Source organism: Phyllobates terribilis, unplaced genomic scaffold, assembly GCF_046119375.1.
Source record: "Phyllobates terribilis strain yellow unplaced genomic scaffold, ASM4611937v1 Scaffold_120__1_contigs__length_5212024, whole genome shotgun sequence".
NCBI classification, from domain to species: Eukaryota; Metazoa; Chordata; class Amphibia; order Anura; family Dendrobatidae; genus Phyllobates; species Phyllobates terribilis.
This window is the reverse complement of record NW_027362880.1, coordinates 3364596-3385930: the sequence shown is the minus strand read 5'-3', so window position 1 is coordinate 3385930 and position 21335 is coordinate 3364596. Positions and strand designations below refer to the sequence as shown.

The following is a 21335-nucleotide window of genomic DNA, read 5'->3' as shown; positions in this document are numbered from 1 at the left end:
CCACGCTCGGTCCCCAGCCACCAGGGGGCGGCCGTGTGTCCATACTCGGTCTCCAGCCACCCCTATTTGTCCCGGTGCGCCTTATACACAAGCGTGCATACCAAAACATTACCTGTGCCCTCCCCAGTGCATTTAGTGAGAAGGACAGCCTAACCACAAACACGTGGACAAGTGAAAATGGCCAGGGATGGTCCATCTTACTGATGCCTTCACACTGGGTTAATATTGTGGAAGCCGGGACACAGTTGCACACTGGGATGCAACACGTCCTCCAGTCATAGAGGATTGCGAGTCCTCGGTCACTTAGGCTTCAACACAAGGTTCAGAAGGTAGACAGCAGCAGTGCTCGGCCTCCTACACAACGAGTAAATTATTCATGATCATGAGGCCATCCATCTCCTTAGCTTTCTGTTCCTTGGAATTCAAAGCACATGTATGTAGTAGTGGCTAGGCCTGAGGTGGTCAGCGTTTTGGCGCATATCCTACCTCCTCCGAGGATTGCTGGATGTTTTCCTGCTACTATCTTAGTTCTCTTACTCCCGTTAAAACAAAGCTTCAGGTGATGAATGATGGATGACATAGTAACATAGTTTGTAAAGCCGAATAAAGACTTGCGTCCATCAAGTTCGACATGTTAGTTCAGTAATTGCTAAAGTTGATCCAGAGGAGGGCAAAAACCCCAAATGATTTAGCCAATCTTCACCTGAGGAAAAATTCCCTCCCGACTCTGAAACCAGCAGTCAGAATAAATCCCTGTATCAACCTACTATTTTATTTTATTTTTAAGTATATGCTGAAATCTGCCTGGTATCTAGAAATGCATCCAGTCCCCGCTTGAACTGGTGGTGAATCCGACATTACCGTCTCCTCACTCAGTGAATTCCATATTCTCACTGCTCTTACCATAAAGAACCCCTTCCTATGCTGGTGCTGAAACCTTTTCTCTTCCAGTCTTAGTGAGGGCCCTCTTGTTACCGTAATATCCCTCCTTTTGAACAAATCCCGGGCAAGATCTCTATACTGTCCCCTAACATATTTGTACACATTTATTATGTCCCCCCTCAACCTTCTCTTTTCCAGGCTGAATAGTCCTAGTTTTGCCAACCTCTCTGGGTATTGCAGTCCCTCCATTCCCTTTATTAATTTTGTTGCCCTCCTTTGTACCTTTTCAAGCTCATTTATATCCTTTCTATATATTGGGGCCCATAACTGAGCACAGTATTCCAAGTGTGGTCTGACCAGTGCTTTGTACAGTGGAAGAACAATGTTCTCATCCTTTGCAGCTATACCTCTTCTGATACATCCCATTACCCTGTTTGCCCTTACAGCAGCGGCCTGACTTTGGGCACTCCAATTTAGTTTGCTATCAATCAAGATGCCCAAGTCCTTCTCCATCTCTGAATTCCCCAATGATTTCCCATTCAGTGAGTACTGGTGACTTCCATTTTTCCTTCCCATATGTATGACCTTACATTTCTCCTCGTTAAACCTCATTTGCCATTTAATGCTCCACCTACCCAGCTTATCCAAATCCCTCTGTAGGTCTGCACTGTCCTCTTTTGTATTAATTGTTTTACATAACTTTGTGTCATCTGCAAATATTGATATTTTACTATTTATCCCGTTGACTATGTCGTTAATAAAGATATTAAATAACATTGGGCCTAGTACAGACCCCTGTGGTACCCCACTAGTGACGCTTACCCAATCTGAGTATATTCCATTTATAACCACCCTCTGCCTTCTATCCTTTAGCCAGTTAGCTACCCACTTGCAGACATTTTCCCCCAGCCCCATCATTCTCATTTTGTATACCAACCTATTATGTGGCACGCTATCGAACGCTTTTGAGAAGTCGAGATACACGACATCCACTGGTTCCCCCTGATCTACTCGAGAGCTAACCTCCTCGTAGAAGTCAATCAGGTTTGTTTGGCAGGAGCGATTCCTCATGAATCCATGTTGGTTCGGGATTAAAAGATTATTAGCATCAAGATGCTCCGTAATTGCTTCTTTAATTAAGCTTTCAAAAATTTTGCCCACAACGGACGTCAGACTCACCGGCCGATAGTTTCCGGCGTCACTTTTCGCTCCCTTTTTGAATATTGGCACTACATTCGCCTGTCGCCAATCAAGTGGTACAGACCCAGTCTCAACAGAGTCCTTAAATATAAGATATAACGGTCTGTCTATCACATTACTTAGTTCCCTTAGTACCCGTGGGTGTATGCCATCAGGTCCTGGTGATTTGTTTATTTTAATGTTACTGAGGCGTTTCTGTACCCAACTTGGGTTAGATTTGTCATACTTAGTGGAGGATTAAGTTTGTCACTTCTCATTTCTCCTGTTAGTTCGATTTCCTTTGTGAAAGTTGTCGAAAAAAAATTATTTAATAGATTAGCTTTATCCTCATCTTTCTCTATGATTTTGCCTTCCTCACTTTTTATCGGTCCAATATTATCCGATTTAATCCTTTTACTATTTATATACGTAAAGAACAGTTTGGGATTTGATCTACTTTCCCTAGCAATACGTTTCTCTGTTTCCTCCTTCGCTATTTTTATTTGTTTTTTACAGGTTCTCGTTTTTTCCTTGTAACACATTAGTGCCTCCTTACTGTTTTCCTGTTTTAATCTCTTGAATGCCTCTTTTTTGCTATTTAACGCCCCTTTTACGTTCTTGTTCAACCATATTGGTTTCCTCTTATTTCTGGCCCTTTTATTCCCATACGGTATATACCTCTCGCACTGAGTATTCAGAATTCTTTTGAAGGTTTCCCATTTACTATTCGTATTCCTTTGATTAAGAACTTTGTCCCAGTCAATAAGTTGAAGGCTTTCTTTCAGCTGATCAAACTTCGCCCTCCTAAAGTTAATAACCCTACTGAAGGGCATTTTGAAGTCGATAATATTATGGTCGCTATTACCTAGGTGCCCCCCTATCTGTACCTCAGTTATTCTATCAGGCCTATTAGTCAATATTAAGTCCAACACGGCCTTCCCTCTCGTTGGTTCCTGCACTAGTTGGGAGAGATAATTATCCTTAATATTTGTCAAGAACCTTTTTCCTTTCTGAGATCTACAGGTTTCTGTTTCCCAGTCAATATCCGGGTAGTTGAAATCCCCCATTACAATCACTTCATTATGTTTTGCTACTTTGTCTATTTGTCCTAATAGCAGATTCTCATTCTCCTCTGTTATATTTGGTGGCTTATAGCAGACCCCCAGTAATATTTTATTAATATTTTTAGTTCCTTCTATCTCTACTCACATGGACTCGACCCCCTCTTCTCCCTCTCCTATATCTTCCCTTAGTCTGGGTTTTAGACATGACTTTACATATAAGCAGACTCCTCCGCCTTTCCCCTGTTTCCGGTCCCTTCTAAATAAACTATAATCTAATAAATTTACCGCCCAGTCGTAGCTATCGTCTAGCCAAGTCTCTGTTATACCTACGATGTCATACCTCTCCTCCGATATAAGCGCCTGCAGCTCATCCGCCTTATTGGTCAGGCTTCTTGCGTTGGTCAGCATTCAAGATAAAACTTTGGGGTTATTTAGCATCCTATTCTTCTCTAACGATCTAACTGTACTATCCCCACCCCCCTCTCCACCCTCATTATATTCACTTCTCCCCTTCCCCCTTGCTTGCCTCACATCCCACATCCCACCTATTTCCTTGGTCCCCCCCCCCGTCTCTAGTTTAAAAACTCCTCCAACCTATTAGCCATCTTCTTCCCCAGCACCGCTGCACCCTCCCCATTGAGGTGCAGCCCGTCCCTACGGTAGAGCCTGTAGCCGACCGCGAAGTCGGCCCAGTTCTCCATGAACCCAAACCCTTCTGCCTTGCACCAACTCTTTAGCCACTTATTCACCTCCCTAACTTCCCGTTCGCGCTCCTGTGTGGCTCGCGGGGTTGGTAGTATTTCTGAGAAAACTACCTTGGAGGTCCTTGCCCTAAGCTTCCTACCTAGGTCCCTGAAATCATTTTTAAGGACCCTCCATCTACCACTCACTTTGTCATTGGTGCCGATGTGGACCATGACCGCTGGGTCTTCGCCAGCCCCACCCAGTAACCTGTCAACCCGATCCGCGATGTGCCGGACTCGAGCGCCAGGGAGGCAGCACACCATTCGGCGATCCCGGTCTTTGTGACAGATTGCCCTGTCTGTCCCCCTAATAATAGAGTCACCCACTACCAGAACCTGTCTTGCCTGCCCTACACTTCCCCCTCCCCCTCATTACTGGAGCATACACTCCCCCGGCGGTCAGAGGATCTGTCGTGCTCCAATAATGCCGGTTCTGAACCAGCCTTCCTATACTTCTTCCCTCTATCCCTCCTAACTGTTATCCAGCTCCCTGCCTGTTCAGCCTGTTGAGGTGGTGGCAAAGGAGAAAGAGCAGGAGGAACAGGGACCATTCACATCAATATCAGGCCAGTCAACCACACATGTCTTGTAGGATATGTTTCTGTACCAAAAGGAGCTGTTCGGCTACACAGTTATAGGGCATACAGTGAGTGCAATGCCTACCAAAAATTTCGAGGCACTCCAATGCCCCATGGAAGTGACATGGAGGTCAGAGGGCCTTAACTAAACCTTTTTTCCATTTATAGCAACTGTATCTCCTGTACACTGTTGGCCTAAGCAGTGAATGGAAGGCTTTCCAAAAATTATGAGAAACTGCAATGCCCCTTGAAACAGACGTGGATTACAGCATGCTAAAAACCTTCTACCCATTATTGGGGAGTGGGTCTCCCTTAGTTTTCGCCCATGCATTGAAAAGCAAAAGCTGACTAAAATTAGGAGGAAATGCAATGCCCGTTGGAAGAGTCGTGGAGGTTAGAGGTAATTAAAAACAACATTTCAATGCCCCTTGGAAGAGCTGTGGAGTTCAACGTGGTTTAACAAGACGGTTTTAATGCTCCTTGGAAGAGTGGTGGAGGTCGCAGCTGATTAAAAAGACAATATCAATGCCCCTTGGAAGAGCTGTGTAGTTCAGAGTGGTTTAACAAGACGGTTTTAATGCCCCTTGGAAGAGACGTGGAGGTCACAGTGGTTTAACAAGACGGTTTTAATGCCCCTTGGAAGAGACGTGGAGGTCACAGTAGCTTAACAAGACGGTTTTAATGCCCCTTGGAAGATTGGTGGAGGTCGCAGTGGTTTAACAAGACTGATTTAATGCCCCTTGGAAGAGACGTGGAGGTCACAGTGGTTTAACAAAACGGATTTAATGCCCCTTGGAAGAGACGTGGAGGTCACAGTAGCTTAACAAGACGGTTTTAATGCCCCTTGGAAGAGTGGTGGAGGTCACGGTGGTTTAACAAGACAGTTTTAATGCCCCTTGGAAGAGACGTGGAGGTCACAGTGGTTTAACAAGATGGTTTTAATGCCCCTTGGAAGAGACGTGGTTACAGTGGTTTACCAAGACGGTTTTAATGCCCCTTGGAAGAGACGTGGAGGTCACAGTGGTTTAACAAGACGGTTTTAATGCCCCTTGGAAGTGTGGTGGAGGTGGCAGTGGAATAAAAAACAATATCAATGCGCCGTGGGGAAGAGACGTGGAGGTCACAGTAGCTTAACAAGACGGTTTTAATGCCCCTTGGAAGAGTGGTGGAGGTCGCAGTGGAATGAAAAGACAATATCAATGCCCCTTGGAAGAGCTGTGGAGTTCAGAGTGATTTAACAAGACAGTTTTAATGCCCCTTGGAAGATTGGTGGAGGTCGCAGTAGTCTAACAAGACGGTTTTAATGCCCCTTGGAAGATTGGTGGAGGTCGCAGTAGTCTAACAAGACGGTTTTAATGCCCCTTGGAAGAGACGTAGAGGTCACAGTGGTTTAACAAGACGGTTTTAATGCCCCTTGGAAGAGACGTGAAGGTCACAGTAGCTTAACAAGACGGTTTTAATGCCCCTTGGAAGATTGGTGGAGGTCGCAGTGGTTTAACAAGACAGTTTTAATGCCCCTTGGAAGAGACGTGGAGGTCACAGTGGTTTAACAAGACGGTTTTAATGCCCCTTGGAAGAGACGTGGAGGTCACAGTAGCTTAACAAGACGGTTTTAATGCCCCTTGGAAGAGTGGTGGAGGTCGCGGTGGTTTAACAAGACGGTTTTAATGCCCCTTGGAAGAGACGTGGAGGTCACAGTGGTTTAACAAGATAGTTTTAATGCCCCTTGGAAGAGACGTGGAGGTCACAGTGGTTTAACAAGATGGTTTTAATGCCCCTTGGAAGAGACGTGGAGGTCACAGTGGTTTAACAAGACGGTTTTAATGCCCCTTGGAAGATTGGTGGAGGTCGCAGTGGTTTAACAAGACAGTTTTAATGCCCCTTGGAAGAGACGTGGAGGTCACAGTGGTTTAACAAGACGGTTTTAATGCCCCTTGGAAGAGACGTGGAGGTCACAGTAGCTTAACAAGACGGTTTTAATGCCCCTTGGAAGAGACGTGGAGGTCACAGTGGTTTAACAAGATAGTTTTAATGCCCCTTGGAAGAGACGTGGAGGTCACAGTGGTTTAACAAGATGGTTTTAATGCCCATTGGAAGAGACGTGGAGGTCACAGTGGTTTAACAAGACGGTTTTAATGCCCCTTGGAAGAGATGTGGAGGTCACAGTAGCTTAACAAGACGGTTTTAATGCCCCCTGGAAGAGTGGTGGAGGTCGCAGTGGAATAAAAAAACAATATCAATGCGCCGTGGAAGAGACATGGAGGTCACAGTAGCTTAACAAGATGGTTTTAATGCCCCTTACAAAAGCCATGCAGTACAGCATCTTAAAAACATTATTCCCATTATTGGGGAGTGGGTCTCCCATAGTCTTTGCCTATGCCTTCCAAGCAAAAGCTGCCAAAAATAAGGACGGAGGAACTTGCAATGCTGGCAAACAAGAGCCATGCAGTACAGCATCTTAAAAACATTATTCCCATTATTGGGGAGTGGGTCTCGCATAGTCTTTGCCTATGCCTTCCAAGCAAAAGCTGCCAAAAATTAGGACAGAGGAACTTGCAATGCTGGCAAACAAGAGCCATGCAGTACAGCATCTTAAAAACATTATTCCCATTATTGGGGAGTGGGTCTCCGATAGTCTTTGCCTATGCCTTCGGATCAAAAGCTGCCAAAAATTAGGACGGAGGAATTTGCAATGCTGGCAAACAAGAGCCATGCAGTACAGCATCTTAAAAACAGTATTCCCATTATTGGGGAGTTGGTCTTCCATAGTATTTGCCTATGCCTTCCAAGCAAAAGCTGCCAAAAATTAGGACAGAGGAACTTGCAATGCCCCTTACAAGAGCCATGCAGTACAGCATCTTACAAACATTATTCCCATTATTGGGGAGTGGGTCTCCCATAGTCTTTGCTTATGCCTTCCAAGCAAAAGCTGCCAAAAATTAGGACGGAGGAACTTGCAATGCCCCTTACAAGAGCCATGCAGTACAGCATATTACAAACATTATTCCCATTATGGGGGAGTGGGTCTCCCATAGTCTTTGCTTATGCCTTCCAAGCAAAAGCTGCCAAAAATTAGGATGGAGGAACTTGCAATGCCCCTTACAAGAGCCATGCAGTACAGCATATTACAAACATTATCCCCATTATTGGGGAGTGGGTCTCCCATAGTCTTTGCTTATGCCTTCCAAGCAAAAGCTGCCAAAAATAAGGACGTAAGAACTTGCAATGCTGGCAACACGGACCACGGTCACCCTGGTGGTATAGTGGTGGTGGAGGCTGAGGATAAGGAGAAGAGCATAAAACAGCCGAAATGAGGAAGCGTATACCCATGTGTGGATGTGAAGCGGTGCATGTGAATACACCTCCCGAAATAACACAGTGGATTTGACTTTATGTTACTCTGCTGTCATTTGGTGGTGATGAGAAGTCTGGCCCAATCCAGCCCTTGTTCATTTTGATAAGGGTCAGCTTGTCAGCATTTTCAGTTGACAGGTGAGTGCGCTTATCAGTTATAATTCCACCAGCGACACTAGAAACACGCTCCGATAACACGCTAGCAGCAGGGCAGGCCAGGACCTCCAAGGCGTACAGAGCGAGTTCATTCCAAGTGTCCAGCTTGGATACCCAATAATTAAAAGGCACAGAGAATTCACAGAGGACGCTGGTACGGTCGGCAAGTTACTCCCTCACCATCTTTTGAAACTTTCCACTCCTTGTGAGAGTACCCCGCGCCTTAGGGCCTGTCCGAAGGGAGGGTCTGAGAAAACTCTCCCAGAATGTTGACAGTGTTCCCCTGCCTCTGCTGGATTGGAGTTGCGTCTCTCTCGCCTGTACACCTTGGTTGGGCAACGAACTGTGACCTCTGCCGCTAGCGTGTTCAGATGGGAATTTTTTTAACAGTTCTGCAGCAAGGGCCTTCTGGTACTGCCCCATTTTTGTAGACCTCTCCACCTCAGGAATAAGAGAGTGAAAGTTCTCCTTGTAGCAGGGGTCTAAAAGTGTCACCAACCAGTAATGACTGTCACCCAACATTTTGACAACACGAGGGTCACGATTAAGGCAGCGTAAAATAAAGTCAGCCATGCGTGACAGACTGGTAACGGGCAAGATATCCGTGTCCTCACCAAGATGATGACTGACCATGCTGTCCTCCTCCTCCCCCCTGTCCTCAGGCCACCCACGCTGAACCGACGGTATGACAGTTGTACAGGTACTACCGTCTACAGAGCATGATACCAGCTCCTGTTCTTCCTCCTCCTCCTCTCCCTCATTGTCCCCCAATGCACGTTGGGATGAGATGAGGCTGGGCTGTGTGTAATCGATCGCTATGGCTTCTTGATCCATCTCATCATACTCTGGCTGCAATGCCTCCTCTTTAATTCTCTGCAGAGAGCGTTGCAAAAGACAGACAAGTAGAGTTCCAACGTGTGGGGACATCACACACCAGTCGGTGTGACGGAAGCTTCAAACGCTGCTGCAACACAGCAAGGGTGGCGGAAGCTGTAACTGACTTGCGAAAATGAGCTGACAGGGGGCGTACTTTGACAAGCAGATCTGGCAACTCGGGGTACGATTTAAGAAACCGCTGAACCATGAGGTTAAGCACATGAGCCAGGCATGGTACATGTGTGATCTTGCCTCGCCTCAGCGCCGCCACCAGGTTACGGCCATTGTCACACATGACCATGCCTGGATGTAAGTTCAGTGGTCTCAGCCACAGATCTGCCTGCTCTTTCACAGCTGTCCACAACTCACAAGCAGTGTGAGGTTTATCACCTAAGCTTATGAGTTTCAGCACAGCCTGTTGCCGCTTGGCTGAGGCAGTACTGCAGTGCTTCCAGCTTGTAACTGATGTGGTGATATCTGAGATGGAGGCTGAACATGAGGAGGAGGAGGATGATGCGCAGGATCTGTACACTGTGGGGGCAACTCTGACTGACATAGGGCCCGCAATCCTCGGTGTGGGGAGGATGTGTTCCGTCCCAAGGTCCGACTGGGTCCTGGCTTCCACTATGTTTACCCAGTGTGCTGTCAGGGAGATGTACCGTCCCTGGCCACAAGCACTTGTCCACGTGTCCGTTGTCAGGTGGACCCTCCCAGTAACTGCGTTGCTGAGGGCACGGCAGATGTTTTGGGACACGTGCTTGTGTAGTGCGGGGATGGCACACTGGGCAAAATAGTGTCGGCTGGGGACCGAGTACCGAGGGCCGGCCACTGCCATAAGGTTGCGGAAGGATTCCATCTCCACCAGCCTAAAAGGCAGCATTTCCAACGCAAGCAGTCGTGAAATGTGCGAATTTAGGACTGTGGCCTGTGGGGCGTTGGCTGCGAATTTGCGCTTTTGTTTAAAGGTCTGGGATATGGACAATTGAACGCTGCAGTGGGACGTGGATGTTGATGCTGTTTCTTGAGAAACTGCCATAACAAGTGAAGACTGAGAGGAGGGGGCATCTTTGCATGCAGTATGGACAGGGGATTGCCTTGCACGCACAACAGGGGGTTCTCTTACACGCACAACAGCGGAAGAAGCAGTGGTGACACCCGCTGACACTGGTCGTGGACCCTGGGGTTCACCCCACAAAGTCGGGTGCTTTGCTGACATGTGCCTGATCATGCTGGTGGTGGTCAGGCTGGTAGTTTTGTCACCCCTGCTGATGTTGGCCTGGCAGGTGGTACAAATGGCCTTTTTGGGGTTATCAGCAGAGTCTTTAAAAAAATTCCAGACTCTGGAAGACTGACCGGTTGTACTGGCAACGTCCCTCGTGTTGGTGTTACGGGGAACGGTTGCCCGCCTTCTGTCTGCGGCCACCACACTGCTTCTTCCTGTTTGTTGGGGTACTCTGCCTCCCTCCCCCCTGTGTGCTGCTGGCCTCGCTCTGTGTGTCCTCCTGCCAGGTTGGGTCAGTTACTATATCATCCACCACCTCGTCTTCCCCTTCCGCACCCTGGTCCTCCTCCTGACTTTCTGGCAATTGTGTCTCATCATCGTCCACCTCTTGTGACACTTTCCCACCGTTGCCTTTGTGTGACCGTGGCTGCTCAAATATTTGGGCATCGCTACATGGGATCTCCTCTTCCACCACTTCAAGCGGAGTAGGCGAGGGGTCCAAATATGGAAATGGACCAGTGAACAGCTCTTCAGAGTGTCCAAGTGTGGGATCAGTTGCTGTCTGACGACACTCGGCATGGTGGGAGGAAGGAGCATCAGGGTGAGGAGGAGTATGCGGTCGAGACTCACGGCTACTAAGACTTGACCGTGTGGAAGACAGACCGGAGGTGGTGGTGCCCAGGTAACTGGAAGTATTATCTGCTATCCAATTAATAACCTGTTCACACTGATCAGTTCGCAATACTGGTGTTGTTGTGTGCTTCCCTAGTAATTTGGTCAAGAACTGGGAGTGAGACGATGTGGCTGTTGGTTGTGGCACATTTTCACCTTGGCCACGGCCCCGTCCTCTGCACGCGGCGGCATTACAGTGACTGGCTGGCAATCCCTGCATGTTCATTGGCTCTGTAAAGAGCGCCAAAGATGCAGGGCGGAGAACCGAGCTCCTACCCGAATAACCCGGAAATGCTCGGTGCTTGCCGACCTTCCCGAGTAGCGTGATGCTCGGGCGAGTACCGAGCAGTGTCGAGCATGCTCGCTCAACACTAGTTGTGATAAATTTGGAATACTTCCCCAAGGATAATAGGAAACAAATGGACCTTACAGATTATTTTCCAACTGCTCTAGAATGTGACAATACCCTATATACGGTTGTACACTACTGTCTGGGCACATGACAGGTTAAGAAGGGAAGGAGCGACATTTAGTTTTTGGAATGCAGAACTTTCTGGGATAGTTTGCCGACACAGTGTATTGGGGGCACTGTTCATGGTCACCTAGCAGCTCAAAAAATGGCTATCATGAACAAACTTGACGCTATATACTTAATTTTCCAGATCCCAGGGATTGCCTCGCTCATCACCCTTTAACCCCAAGAAGAATCGTCAGGTAGTTGGGTCAGAACCAGGAGGGCAAAGAAAATACAAAATCAGAAGACACAAGAGTAGTCAGTAAACGGGCCGGGGTCAGTCACAACAGGAAACAAATACACAAGCCGGGAGCTGAGCACAGAGAACAGAACCAGAGGAGAACAAGGCTGTATCTGGCAGCTTCCGGCAGTATTCTTCCAGCTTTAGTAGGGTATGGTGCTTTCCAATTGGATGAAGCAGGGAGCAGATTACTCCAGCTGGACAGAACACACACCCATACTGCCAGACTGGATGGTACTACTGGTTCCAGGCAACCTAATCTTAGGGGCTGGACAGAGCCTGCACCACCCAGAGCTTCTGGTTCTGACGTCTCCTCCATTTCCAGCACTGCTGGCAGAATGATTAAGGCGGCTCCTGGTGACAGAAGCAGACGTCGTGGGAGCAGATCCCAGGGGAGATGGGACACACCATTTACAGAATCCTTAATATATCAAAATGGCAGAAAACCAGAGCAGTAGAAATCCCCATAAAGTGACTCAATTTTGGAAATTATAACCCTCAGTGTATTAATCTATAGGCGTAGCGATTATTTTGACTCCACAGGCACTTTCCGAAAATTAGCACGCCATGGATATAAGAGAGTGAAAATTGCACATTGACCATTTTATTACCCAACACTAGTGTTGAGCCACCCCCGTAGTGTTCGGGTTCGGTTCGGTTCGTCGAACACCGGGATGTTCGAGGAACTGTTCGTCGAACTGTTCGTCGAACACCTTAGAACACCGTCGAACACCGTTAAAACCAATGGCAGGCAAACAAAAACACATAGAAACACATAGAAAACACCTTCAAATGTGTCCAAAAGCTGACAAACTGCTCAGAAGACGCTCTCTTTAAAAAAGCCGGCCGGCAATTCAGCAGCGGCATACACCGGTACCCGACAATTTAGACAAGAAGGAATAGAGCATCACACATAGATTAGATAGATAGAAACATGTCAGTCACATATATAATAAGTACAGTGACAGTGTTGGTTACTGTACTTGTCATTTAGTGTAAAGGATTTATTTAAAAAAATAATAGTGTTTTCATGCACTGTCTCTTTAAAAAAGCCGGCCGGCAATTCAGCATCTGTACCCGACAATTTAGATAGATAGAAACATGTCAGTCACATATATATGAAGTACAGTGAAAGTGTTGGTTACTGTACTTGTCATTTAGTGTTAAAATAAAGGATTTATAAAAAAAAAAAATTGGCGTGGGGTTCCCCGTAATTTTAGTCTCTAGCGGAGGTTAAGCAGATGGCTGGGGCAGATGTTTGAAGCCTGGGAAGAGGGTAATACCCACGGAGCTTCCCAGGCTACTAATATCAGCCCCCAGCTGAATACCTAGCCTTTACTAGCTATTAAAATGGGGGACCCCCCCCAAAAAATGACGTGGGGTCCCCCCTATTTTAATAGCTAGCAAAGGCTAGGCAGACAGCTGGGGGCTGATATTAATAGCCTAGGAAGGGTGCCATGAATATTGGCCCCCTCCCAGGCTAGAAACACCAGCCGTCAGCCGCCCCAGAAATGGCGCATCCATAGGATGCGCCAATTCTGGCACTTAGCCTCGCTCTTCCCTCTGCCCTGTAGCGGTGGCAGTGGGGTAATAGGGTTGGGGTTGATGTCAGCTTATAATGCCAGCTGACATCAAGCCCAGGTTAGTAATGGAGAGGCGTCTATAAGACACCCCCATTACTAACTCCATAGTCAAAGTTAAAAGAAAACACAAACACCCAGAATAAAGTCCTTTAATTGAAATAAACACACAATTCTTTATTGTTCTAAATTAAACCATACTTACCGTCACGCCCATTCCAGCTGAAGCCAATGATCTCCTGCAATAAAAGAAAAATAATAAAGCAACATCATCCTTACCTTTCCATGGTTCCCACGACAGCTTCAGCTCTGCTACATCAAGATGACAGGCTGGACCGCAGCAGAAAGCTGCCATCCAGCCTGTCATCCCGCGGACACTGAGAAGCGCAGGCATGCTTGTGCTCCTCCGTGTCTGGCTGTGACGGCATAAAGATGAGCCGAGGTCATGTCCAATGAACTCTGCTCACCTCATGCACGTCACTGACAGCGTGGGAAAATTCTCCTGCACTCAGCGCTTCAGCGTGAGAATTTTCCCACGCTGTCAGTGACATGCATGAGTAGCACAGTAGTGTTTAACTTTGGCGGCAAGATCAGTGATTGGTCGCGGGTCAATAACCATGGTGTTACAAAGGTCCGGACATTTGTGTTAAAAATCGCTGATTGGCCGCTGGCGCTGCTGATTGGTCGCGGCCGGCAATTGCGACCAATCAGCATTATTGGCGCCAAATTTAAACCCCGCTCTGCTGATTGGTCGCGACCGCCGACCGCGACTAATCAACATTATTGCCGCCAAATTTAAACACCGCTCTGCTGAATGGTCGCGGTCGTGACCAATCACCATTATTGGCGCAAAATTTAAACCCCGCTCTGCTGATTAGTCGCGACCACCGGCCGTGACCAATCAGCGATATAGTCGCCAAATTTCAACACCGCTTTGCTGATTGGTCGCGGTTGCTGGCCGCGACCAGTCAGCGATTTTGGCGCCAAATTTAAACACCGCTCTGCTGATTGCGCCGGGTCTGCCGCATACATATTCTAGAATACCCGATGCGTTAGAATCGGGCCACCATCTAGTTTCATGAAATAATTAAAAAAAAAATTGACGTGGGGCTTCGCACTATATTTGTGTCCAGCCAGGTACAGCAGGCAGGAACGGGCTGCCCCCAACCACCAGCTGCCTATTTGTACCTGGCCGGACACAACAATATAGGGAAGCCCTTTTTTCTTAATTATTTCATGAATTTCAAGAAATAATTAAAAAAAAAAAAACGTGGGGCTTCGCCCTATTTTTGTGTCCAGCCAGGTACAACTAGGCAGCTGGGGGCTGGAATCTGCAGCGCAGGGAGGCCCAAGCCCCCCCCCCCGCTGCAAATTGCAGTCCGCAGCCACCCCGGAAAATGGCACGTTCATAGAAGCGCCATCTTCTGGCGCTGTACCCAACTCATCCAGGGCCCTGGTGCGGTGGCTCACTGGGTAATAAAGGGGTTAGGGCCAGCTTGGCATTATCAGCTGGCCCTAAGCCCGAAATTCATGGGGTCACGCCAATATTAGACATGACCACCATGAATTTCTAGTAAAGTATTTAAAAAAAACACAACACCCAGAATAAAGTCCTTTCATTGAAAAAAACACACAATTCTTTATTGTTCTAAATTAAACCATACTTACCGTCACGCCCATTCCAGCTGAAGCCAACGATCTCCTGCAATAAAAGAAAAATAATAAAGCAACATCATCCTTACCTTTCCATGGTTCCCACGACAGCTTCAGCTCTGCTACATCGAGATGACAGGCTGGACCGCAGCAGAACGCTGCCATCCAGCTTGCCATGCCGCACAGACTGAGAAGCGCAGCCATGCTTGAGCTCCTCAGTGTCTCGCTGTGACGGCATCCAGATGAGCCGAGGTCATGTCCAATGAACTCGGCTCACCTCATGCACGTCACTGACAGCGTGGGAAAATTCTCCTGCACTCAGCGCTTCAGCGTGAGAATCCTCCCACGCTGTCAGTGATGTACATGAGGTGAGCTGAGTTCATTGGACATGAGCTCACCTCATGCACGTCACTGACAGCGTGGGAAAATTCTCACGCTGAAGCGCTGAGTGCAGGAGAATTTTCCCACGCTGTCAGTGACGTGCATGAGGTGAGCCGAGTTCATTGGACATGACCTCGGCTCATCTTTATGCCGTCACAGCCAGACACTGAGGAGCACAAGCATGCCTGCGCTTCTCAGTGTCCGCGGGATAACAGGCTGGATGGCAGCTTTCTGCTGCGGTCCAGCCTGTCATCTCGATGTAGCAGAGCTGGAGCTGTCGTGGGAACCATGGAAAGGTAAGGATGATGTTGCTTTATTATTTTTCTTTTATTGCAGGAGATCATTGGCTTCAGCTGGAATGGGCGTGATGGTAAGTATGGTTTAATTTAGAACAATAAAGAATTGTGTGTTTATTTCAATTAAAGGACTTTATTCTGGGTGTTTGTGGTTTTTTTAACTTTGACTATGGGGTTAGTAATGGGGGTGTCTTATAGACGCCTCTCCATTACTAACCTGGGCTTGATGTCAGCTGGCATTATAAGCTGACATCAACCCCAGCCCCATTACCCCACTGCCACCGCTACAGAGCAGTGGGAAGAGCGAGGCTAAGTGCCAGAATTGGCGCATCCTATGGATGCGCCATTTCTGGGGCGGCTGACGGCTGGTGTTTCTAGCCTGGGAGGGGGCCAATATTCATGGTACCCTTCCTGGGCTATTAATATCAGTCCCCAGCTGTCTGCCTAGCCTTTGCTAGCTATTAAAAAAGGGGGGACCCCACGTCATTTTTTTGGGGGGGTCCCCCATTTTAATAGCTAGTAAAGGCTAGGTATTCAGCTGGGGGCTGATATTAGTAGCCTGGGAAGCTCCGTGGGTATTACCCCTTCCCAGGCTTCAAATATCTGCCCCAGCCGTCTGCTTAACCTCCGCTAGAGACTAAAATTAAGGGGAACCCCACGCCAATTTTTTTTTAAATAAATCCTTTATTTTAACACTAAATGACAAGTACAGTAATCAACACTGTCACTGTACTTCATATATATGTGACTGACATGTTTCTATCTATCTAATCTATGTGTGAAGCTCTATTCCTTCTATTCTAAATTGTCGGGTACAGATGCTGAATTGCCGGCCGGCTTTTTTAAAGAGACAGTGCATGAAAACACTATTATTTTTTTTAATAAATCCTTTACACTAAATGACAAGTACAGTAAGCAACACTGTCACTGTACTTCATATATATGTGACTGACATGTTTCTATCTATCTAATCTATGTGTGATTCTCTATTCTTTCTGTTCTAAATTGTCGGGTACCGGTGTATGCCGCTGCTGAATTGCCGGCTTTTCATGTTTCAATGTGGGCACTGTTCCCATCGATTTGGGCAATCACTCTAATGCCACAACCACCATGGCTGTGGCATTACAGTGAGTGGCAGGCAATCCCTGCATGATTGGTGCTCAAAATAGCGCCAGACATGCAGGACACGCTTTTGGTGCACGAACAGTTATCGAACATAACCTCGAACAGCCAAATTTTTTGCAAATCGTTCGGGTTCGTCGAACAACTCGAACACCACCCAAAACAGCTCGAATTTGAGATTGGCGAACAGTTCTAGTCGAACACCGCTCATCTCTACCCAACACATAGTGCCCAGATTGTGTTCCATGAGACACACACCATAAATTAAGTGGGTTTTTCTCACTATAGTAATGCTAAATACATGGATGATAAATGTGATTTGGGCACACTGCAAGGCTCAGATGCGAGGGGGAGAATTGACTTTGGGAGAGTGCATATTGCTGGATTGGTTTATGGATGAGTAGAAGTTTTTATTGGTATCAGTTTCGCCTACATAACATTTTTTGGTGACTTCTTATTCCATACTTTGGAGGCAGAATGAACAAACAGTTGAACACCATGCTCCACTGGTTTATCCTATGAGGTTTTCTATTAGACTGAACTGTCATTCACTGTCATTCTGTCAATAACTTGCCATTTCTACAGACATTTTAAGTAGAAATTGTCAAAAATATAAATTTCAAGGATATTTTATTTAAAATTAATAATTGTTTAATTTCTTGGCAGATGACTGTATCAGGAGATCAGAGGGACGGGAGATTTTTAAATCAGATGATCTTGAGATGCCACAGGATACAATTGAAGTGAATGCCATTACTCCAGATATCCCATCATCTCTTCACAACAAAGATCTGTCATTTGATCCTTTGAAACAGCCCCTGTCCTCTGATTCATTACCAACTACAAAGAAAAATCAAAATAAGAAAATAAGCATTACAAAACGAACTGCTCATAAAGCAAATAAGTCATTTTCACTTTCAGAAAATGGAAATAGTTTTACCCTCGAAAACTCTTTTCTTAAACATCAAAAAATTCACACAGCAGACAATAGATTTTTTTGTTCCAAATGTGGGAGATGTTTTAACCAGAAAGCGCATCTTGATGTCCACCAGAGAACACACACAAGGGAGAAGACTTTTTCATGTTCAGAGTGTGGGAAATGTTTTATCCAGAAATCAGATCTTGTTAGACACCATAGAACTCACACAGGGGAGAAGCCTTTTTCATGTTCAGAATGTGGGAAATGTTTTAACCAGAAAGCCCATCTTGATATCCACCAGAGAACCCACACATGTGAGAAGCCTTTTTCATGTTCAGAATGTGGGAAATGTTTTAACCAGAAATCATATTTTGTCAAGCACCAGAGAATTCACACAGGAGAGAAGCCTTTTTCCTGTTCAGAATGTGGAAAATGTTTCAACCTCAAAGCAAATCTTAATAGCCACCAGAGAACCCACACCGGGGAGAAGCCTTTTTCATGTTCAGAATGTGGGAAATGTTTTAACCGGAAACCAGATTTTGTCAAGCACCAGAGATCCCACACAGGGGAGAAACCTTTTTCATGTTTGGAATGTGGGAAATGTTTTAACCAGAAAGAACATCTTAATATCCACCAGAGAACCCACACAGGTGAGAAGCCTTTTTCATGTTCAGAATGTGGGAAATGTTTTAACCAGAAATCAGATCTTGTTAGACACCAGAGAACTCACACAGGGGAGAAGCCTTTTTCATGTTCAGGATGTGGGAAATGTTTTAACGTTAAATCAGCGTTGGTTAAGCATCAGAGAACCCACACAGGAGAGAAGCCTTTTTCATGCTCAGCATGTGGGAAATGTTTTAAACAGAAAGCACATCTTTATAACCACCAGGCAACCCACACAGGAGAGAAGCCATTTTCTTGTTCAGAATGTGGAAAATGTTTTACATTGAAATCAAGTTTTATCAGACATCAGAGAACTCACACAGGGGAGAAGCCTTTTTCCTGTTCTGAATGAGGGAAATGTTTTAACCTTAAATTTGCTGTGGTTAAGCATCAGAGAATTCACACAGGGGTGAAGCCTTTTTCATGTTCAGAATGTGGGAAATGTTTTAATGATAAATCCGCTTTGGTTAAGCACCAGAGAACTCACACAGAGTTCCTATTCTTTTTTTTTAATCCAATAAATTTTTATTCAGATATTGGTTTTGGTTCAGTGGTTTTTTTTTTGATTTTTTTTACAAAACAAGAAACCAGTACATACAATAATAAAATAAAATATCATACCATAGGGATCACATACATGCATTTTTTATTATTATTTATTTATATAGCGCCATTGATTCCTTGGTGCTGTCCTTAAGAAGGGGTTACATACCAAATACAGATATCACTTACAGTAAACTAACTAACAATGATAGACTGGTACGGAGGGAAGAGGACCCTGCCCCTCCTGGCTTACAATCTACAGGAATGGGGAAGGAGACATTAGGTTCAGGGGTTGCAGTAGCTCTGGTGTTGTTGAGGTGGCAGCAAGCAAGGTCATGGCAGGCTGTAAGCTTGTTTGAAGATATGGGTTTTCAGGTTCCGTCTGAAGGATCCAAGTGTGGCGGATAATCGGACGTGTTGAGGCACAGAATTCCATAGGACAGGGGATATTCAGGAGAAATCTTGGAGGCAATTGCGTGAGGAACGAATAAGTGTGGAGGAGAGAAGAACGTTTTGGGAGGACCGGAAATTACATGAGGGAATTTATCGGGAGATTAGTTCAGAGATGTATGGAGGATAGAGGTTATGGGTGGCTTTGCAGGTCAGTGTTAGTAGTTTGAACTGGATACGCTGGGCAATTGGGAGCCAGTGAAGGGATTTGCAAAGGGGGGTAGCAGAGGAGTAGCCCGGCGAGAGATGGACTAGTCGTGCAGCAGAGTTAAGGATGGACTGGAGGGGTGCGAGAGTGCTAGCAGGTAGGCCACAGAGGAGGATGTTGCAGTAGTCGAGGCAGGAGATGATGAGGGAATGCACAAGCAGTTTAGTAGATTAAGGGTTGAGGAAAGGACGGATTCTGGAAAAAATTTTGAGCTGGAGGCGACAGAAGGTGGCGAGAGCTTGGATGTGGGGTTTGAAGAACAGGGCAGAGTCAAGGGTTACTCCGAGGCAGCGGATTGTCGGTACAGGGGAAAGAGTGATGTCATTTATTGTGATAGAAAGATAAGGTGGGAAAGATATGCAAGATGGGGGAAAGATAATGAGTTCAGTTTTGTCCACATTGAGCTAGAGGTAGCGGGAGAAGAAGGAGGATATGGCTGCTAGACATGCTGGGATTCTGGACAGCATAGAGGTGACATCTGGGCCAGAGAGGTAGATCTGGGTGTCATTAGCATACAGATGGTACTGGAAGCCTTGGGACTTTATGAGCTGTCCCAGGCCAAGGGTAGATTGAGAAGAGTTGGGGTCCTAGGACAGAGCATTGAAGGACTCCAACAGAGAGGGGGCGGGGTGAGGAGGTAGTATGGGAGTGGGGAATGCTAAATGTGCGGTTAGAAAGATATGAGGAGATCCAAGATAGGACAAGGTCTGTGATGCCAAAGGAAGAGAGGATCTGTAGTAGGAGGCAGTGGTCAAGTGTATCGAAAGCAGAGGACAGGTCAAGAAGAAGGAGTACAGAGAATTGTCTGTTAGCTTTGGCTGTAATTGATTTTGGTAAGGGCAGTTTCGGTGGAATGGTGGGGGCGGAAGCCGGATTGTCGGTTGTCAAAGAGAGAGTTATATGAGAAGTGGGAGGAAAGTTCAGTGTGAACGTGTTGCTCAAGGTGTTTGGAGGCAAATGGGAGCAGTGATATGGAGCGATAGCTGGACAAGGTGGTTGGGTCGAGGGATGGCTTTTTGAGGATGGGCGTGATTGTGGCATGTTTGAAGGCAGCGGGGAAGGTACCAGAAGATAGTGATAAGTTGAAAAGATGGGTTAGGGATGGGATGAGTGTGGGGTTAAGGTTGGGGAGGAGGTGGTATGGGGTCGAGTGCACAAGTGGTGAGGTGTGATTTGGAGAGGAGACGAGTAAGGTCTCTTTCCATGATGTTGGGAAGGGCGGTTATGGGGGTAGGGCAATGGTGTGGAAAACAAGGGGGTTGTGATGGTCGAACAGTAAAGACTTGCCGTGTTTGGTCCATCTTGTTTTTGAAGTGTGTAGCAAACTTCTCAGTAGAGATGACGGAGGTCAGAGGGGGCAGTGAAGATCGGAGAAGAGAGTTAAAAGTGTTGAATAGCTGTTTGGGGTTGTAGGATAGGGAAGAAATGAGGGTTGTGAAGTAGGCCTGTTTAGCAGAGGTGAGTGGTGATTTGAATGCAAATGTTCCTTGTTTGAATGCAGTGACGCTTGTCGAAGCTGTTTAGTGAGATTGTTGTGCCAGGGTTGCCTGTTGACTCGTCGCGCTCTACCATGCATAAGAGGGGCGACCGAGTCAATAGCTGATGCGAGAGTGGCACTGTAGAAAGTAGTGGAGCTGTCTGTGTCATGAAGTGAAGATATGGATGTCAGTGGAAGAACAGAGTCAAAGAGTGTGTGGGTGTCTAGATGTGCAAGGTTTCTGCGGGGGAGTGGCAGTTGCTGGACATGGGTGACAGGTGAGGAAGACAGGGATGAGAAAGTGAGTATATGGTGGTCAGATAGGGGTAGGGGGGAGGTTGTGAAGTTATATAGGGAGCAGAGTCAGGTGAAGATGAGGTCTAGTGTGTGACCGTCTGTGTGGGTGACTGAGGAGGACCACTGAATAAGTCCAAGGGACGAAGTAAACGACAGGAGTTTGGGTGCTGCTGACTGGCGAATGTCAGTGGGGATGCTAAAATCGCCCATGATGATTATGGGAATGTCAGCAGAGAGAAAGTAAAGAAGCCAGGTGGAGAATTGG

General features: G+C 46.5%; 1 protein-coding gene across 1 annotated transcript in view; it reads left to right on the top strand.

Annotated features, from left to right (window-relative positions):
• The window catches only part of LOC141201623 (uncharacterized), an 82751-nt gene extending 61707 nt beyond the window's left edge, over positions 1–21044 (top strand). Inside the window, exon 13 of the mRNA XM_073663629.1 lies at positions 17180–21044. Within this exon, the coding sequence (XP_073519730.1) occupies positions 17180–18447 (1268 nt within the window). The 3' untranslated portion in view covers positions 18448–21044. The remainder of the gene's footprint in view (positions 1–17179) is intronic.
• Positions 21045–21335: the final 291 nt, after the last annotated feature.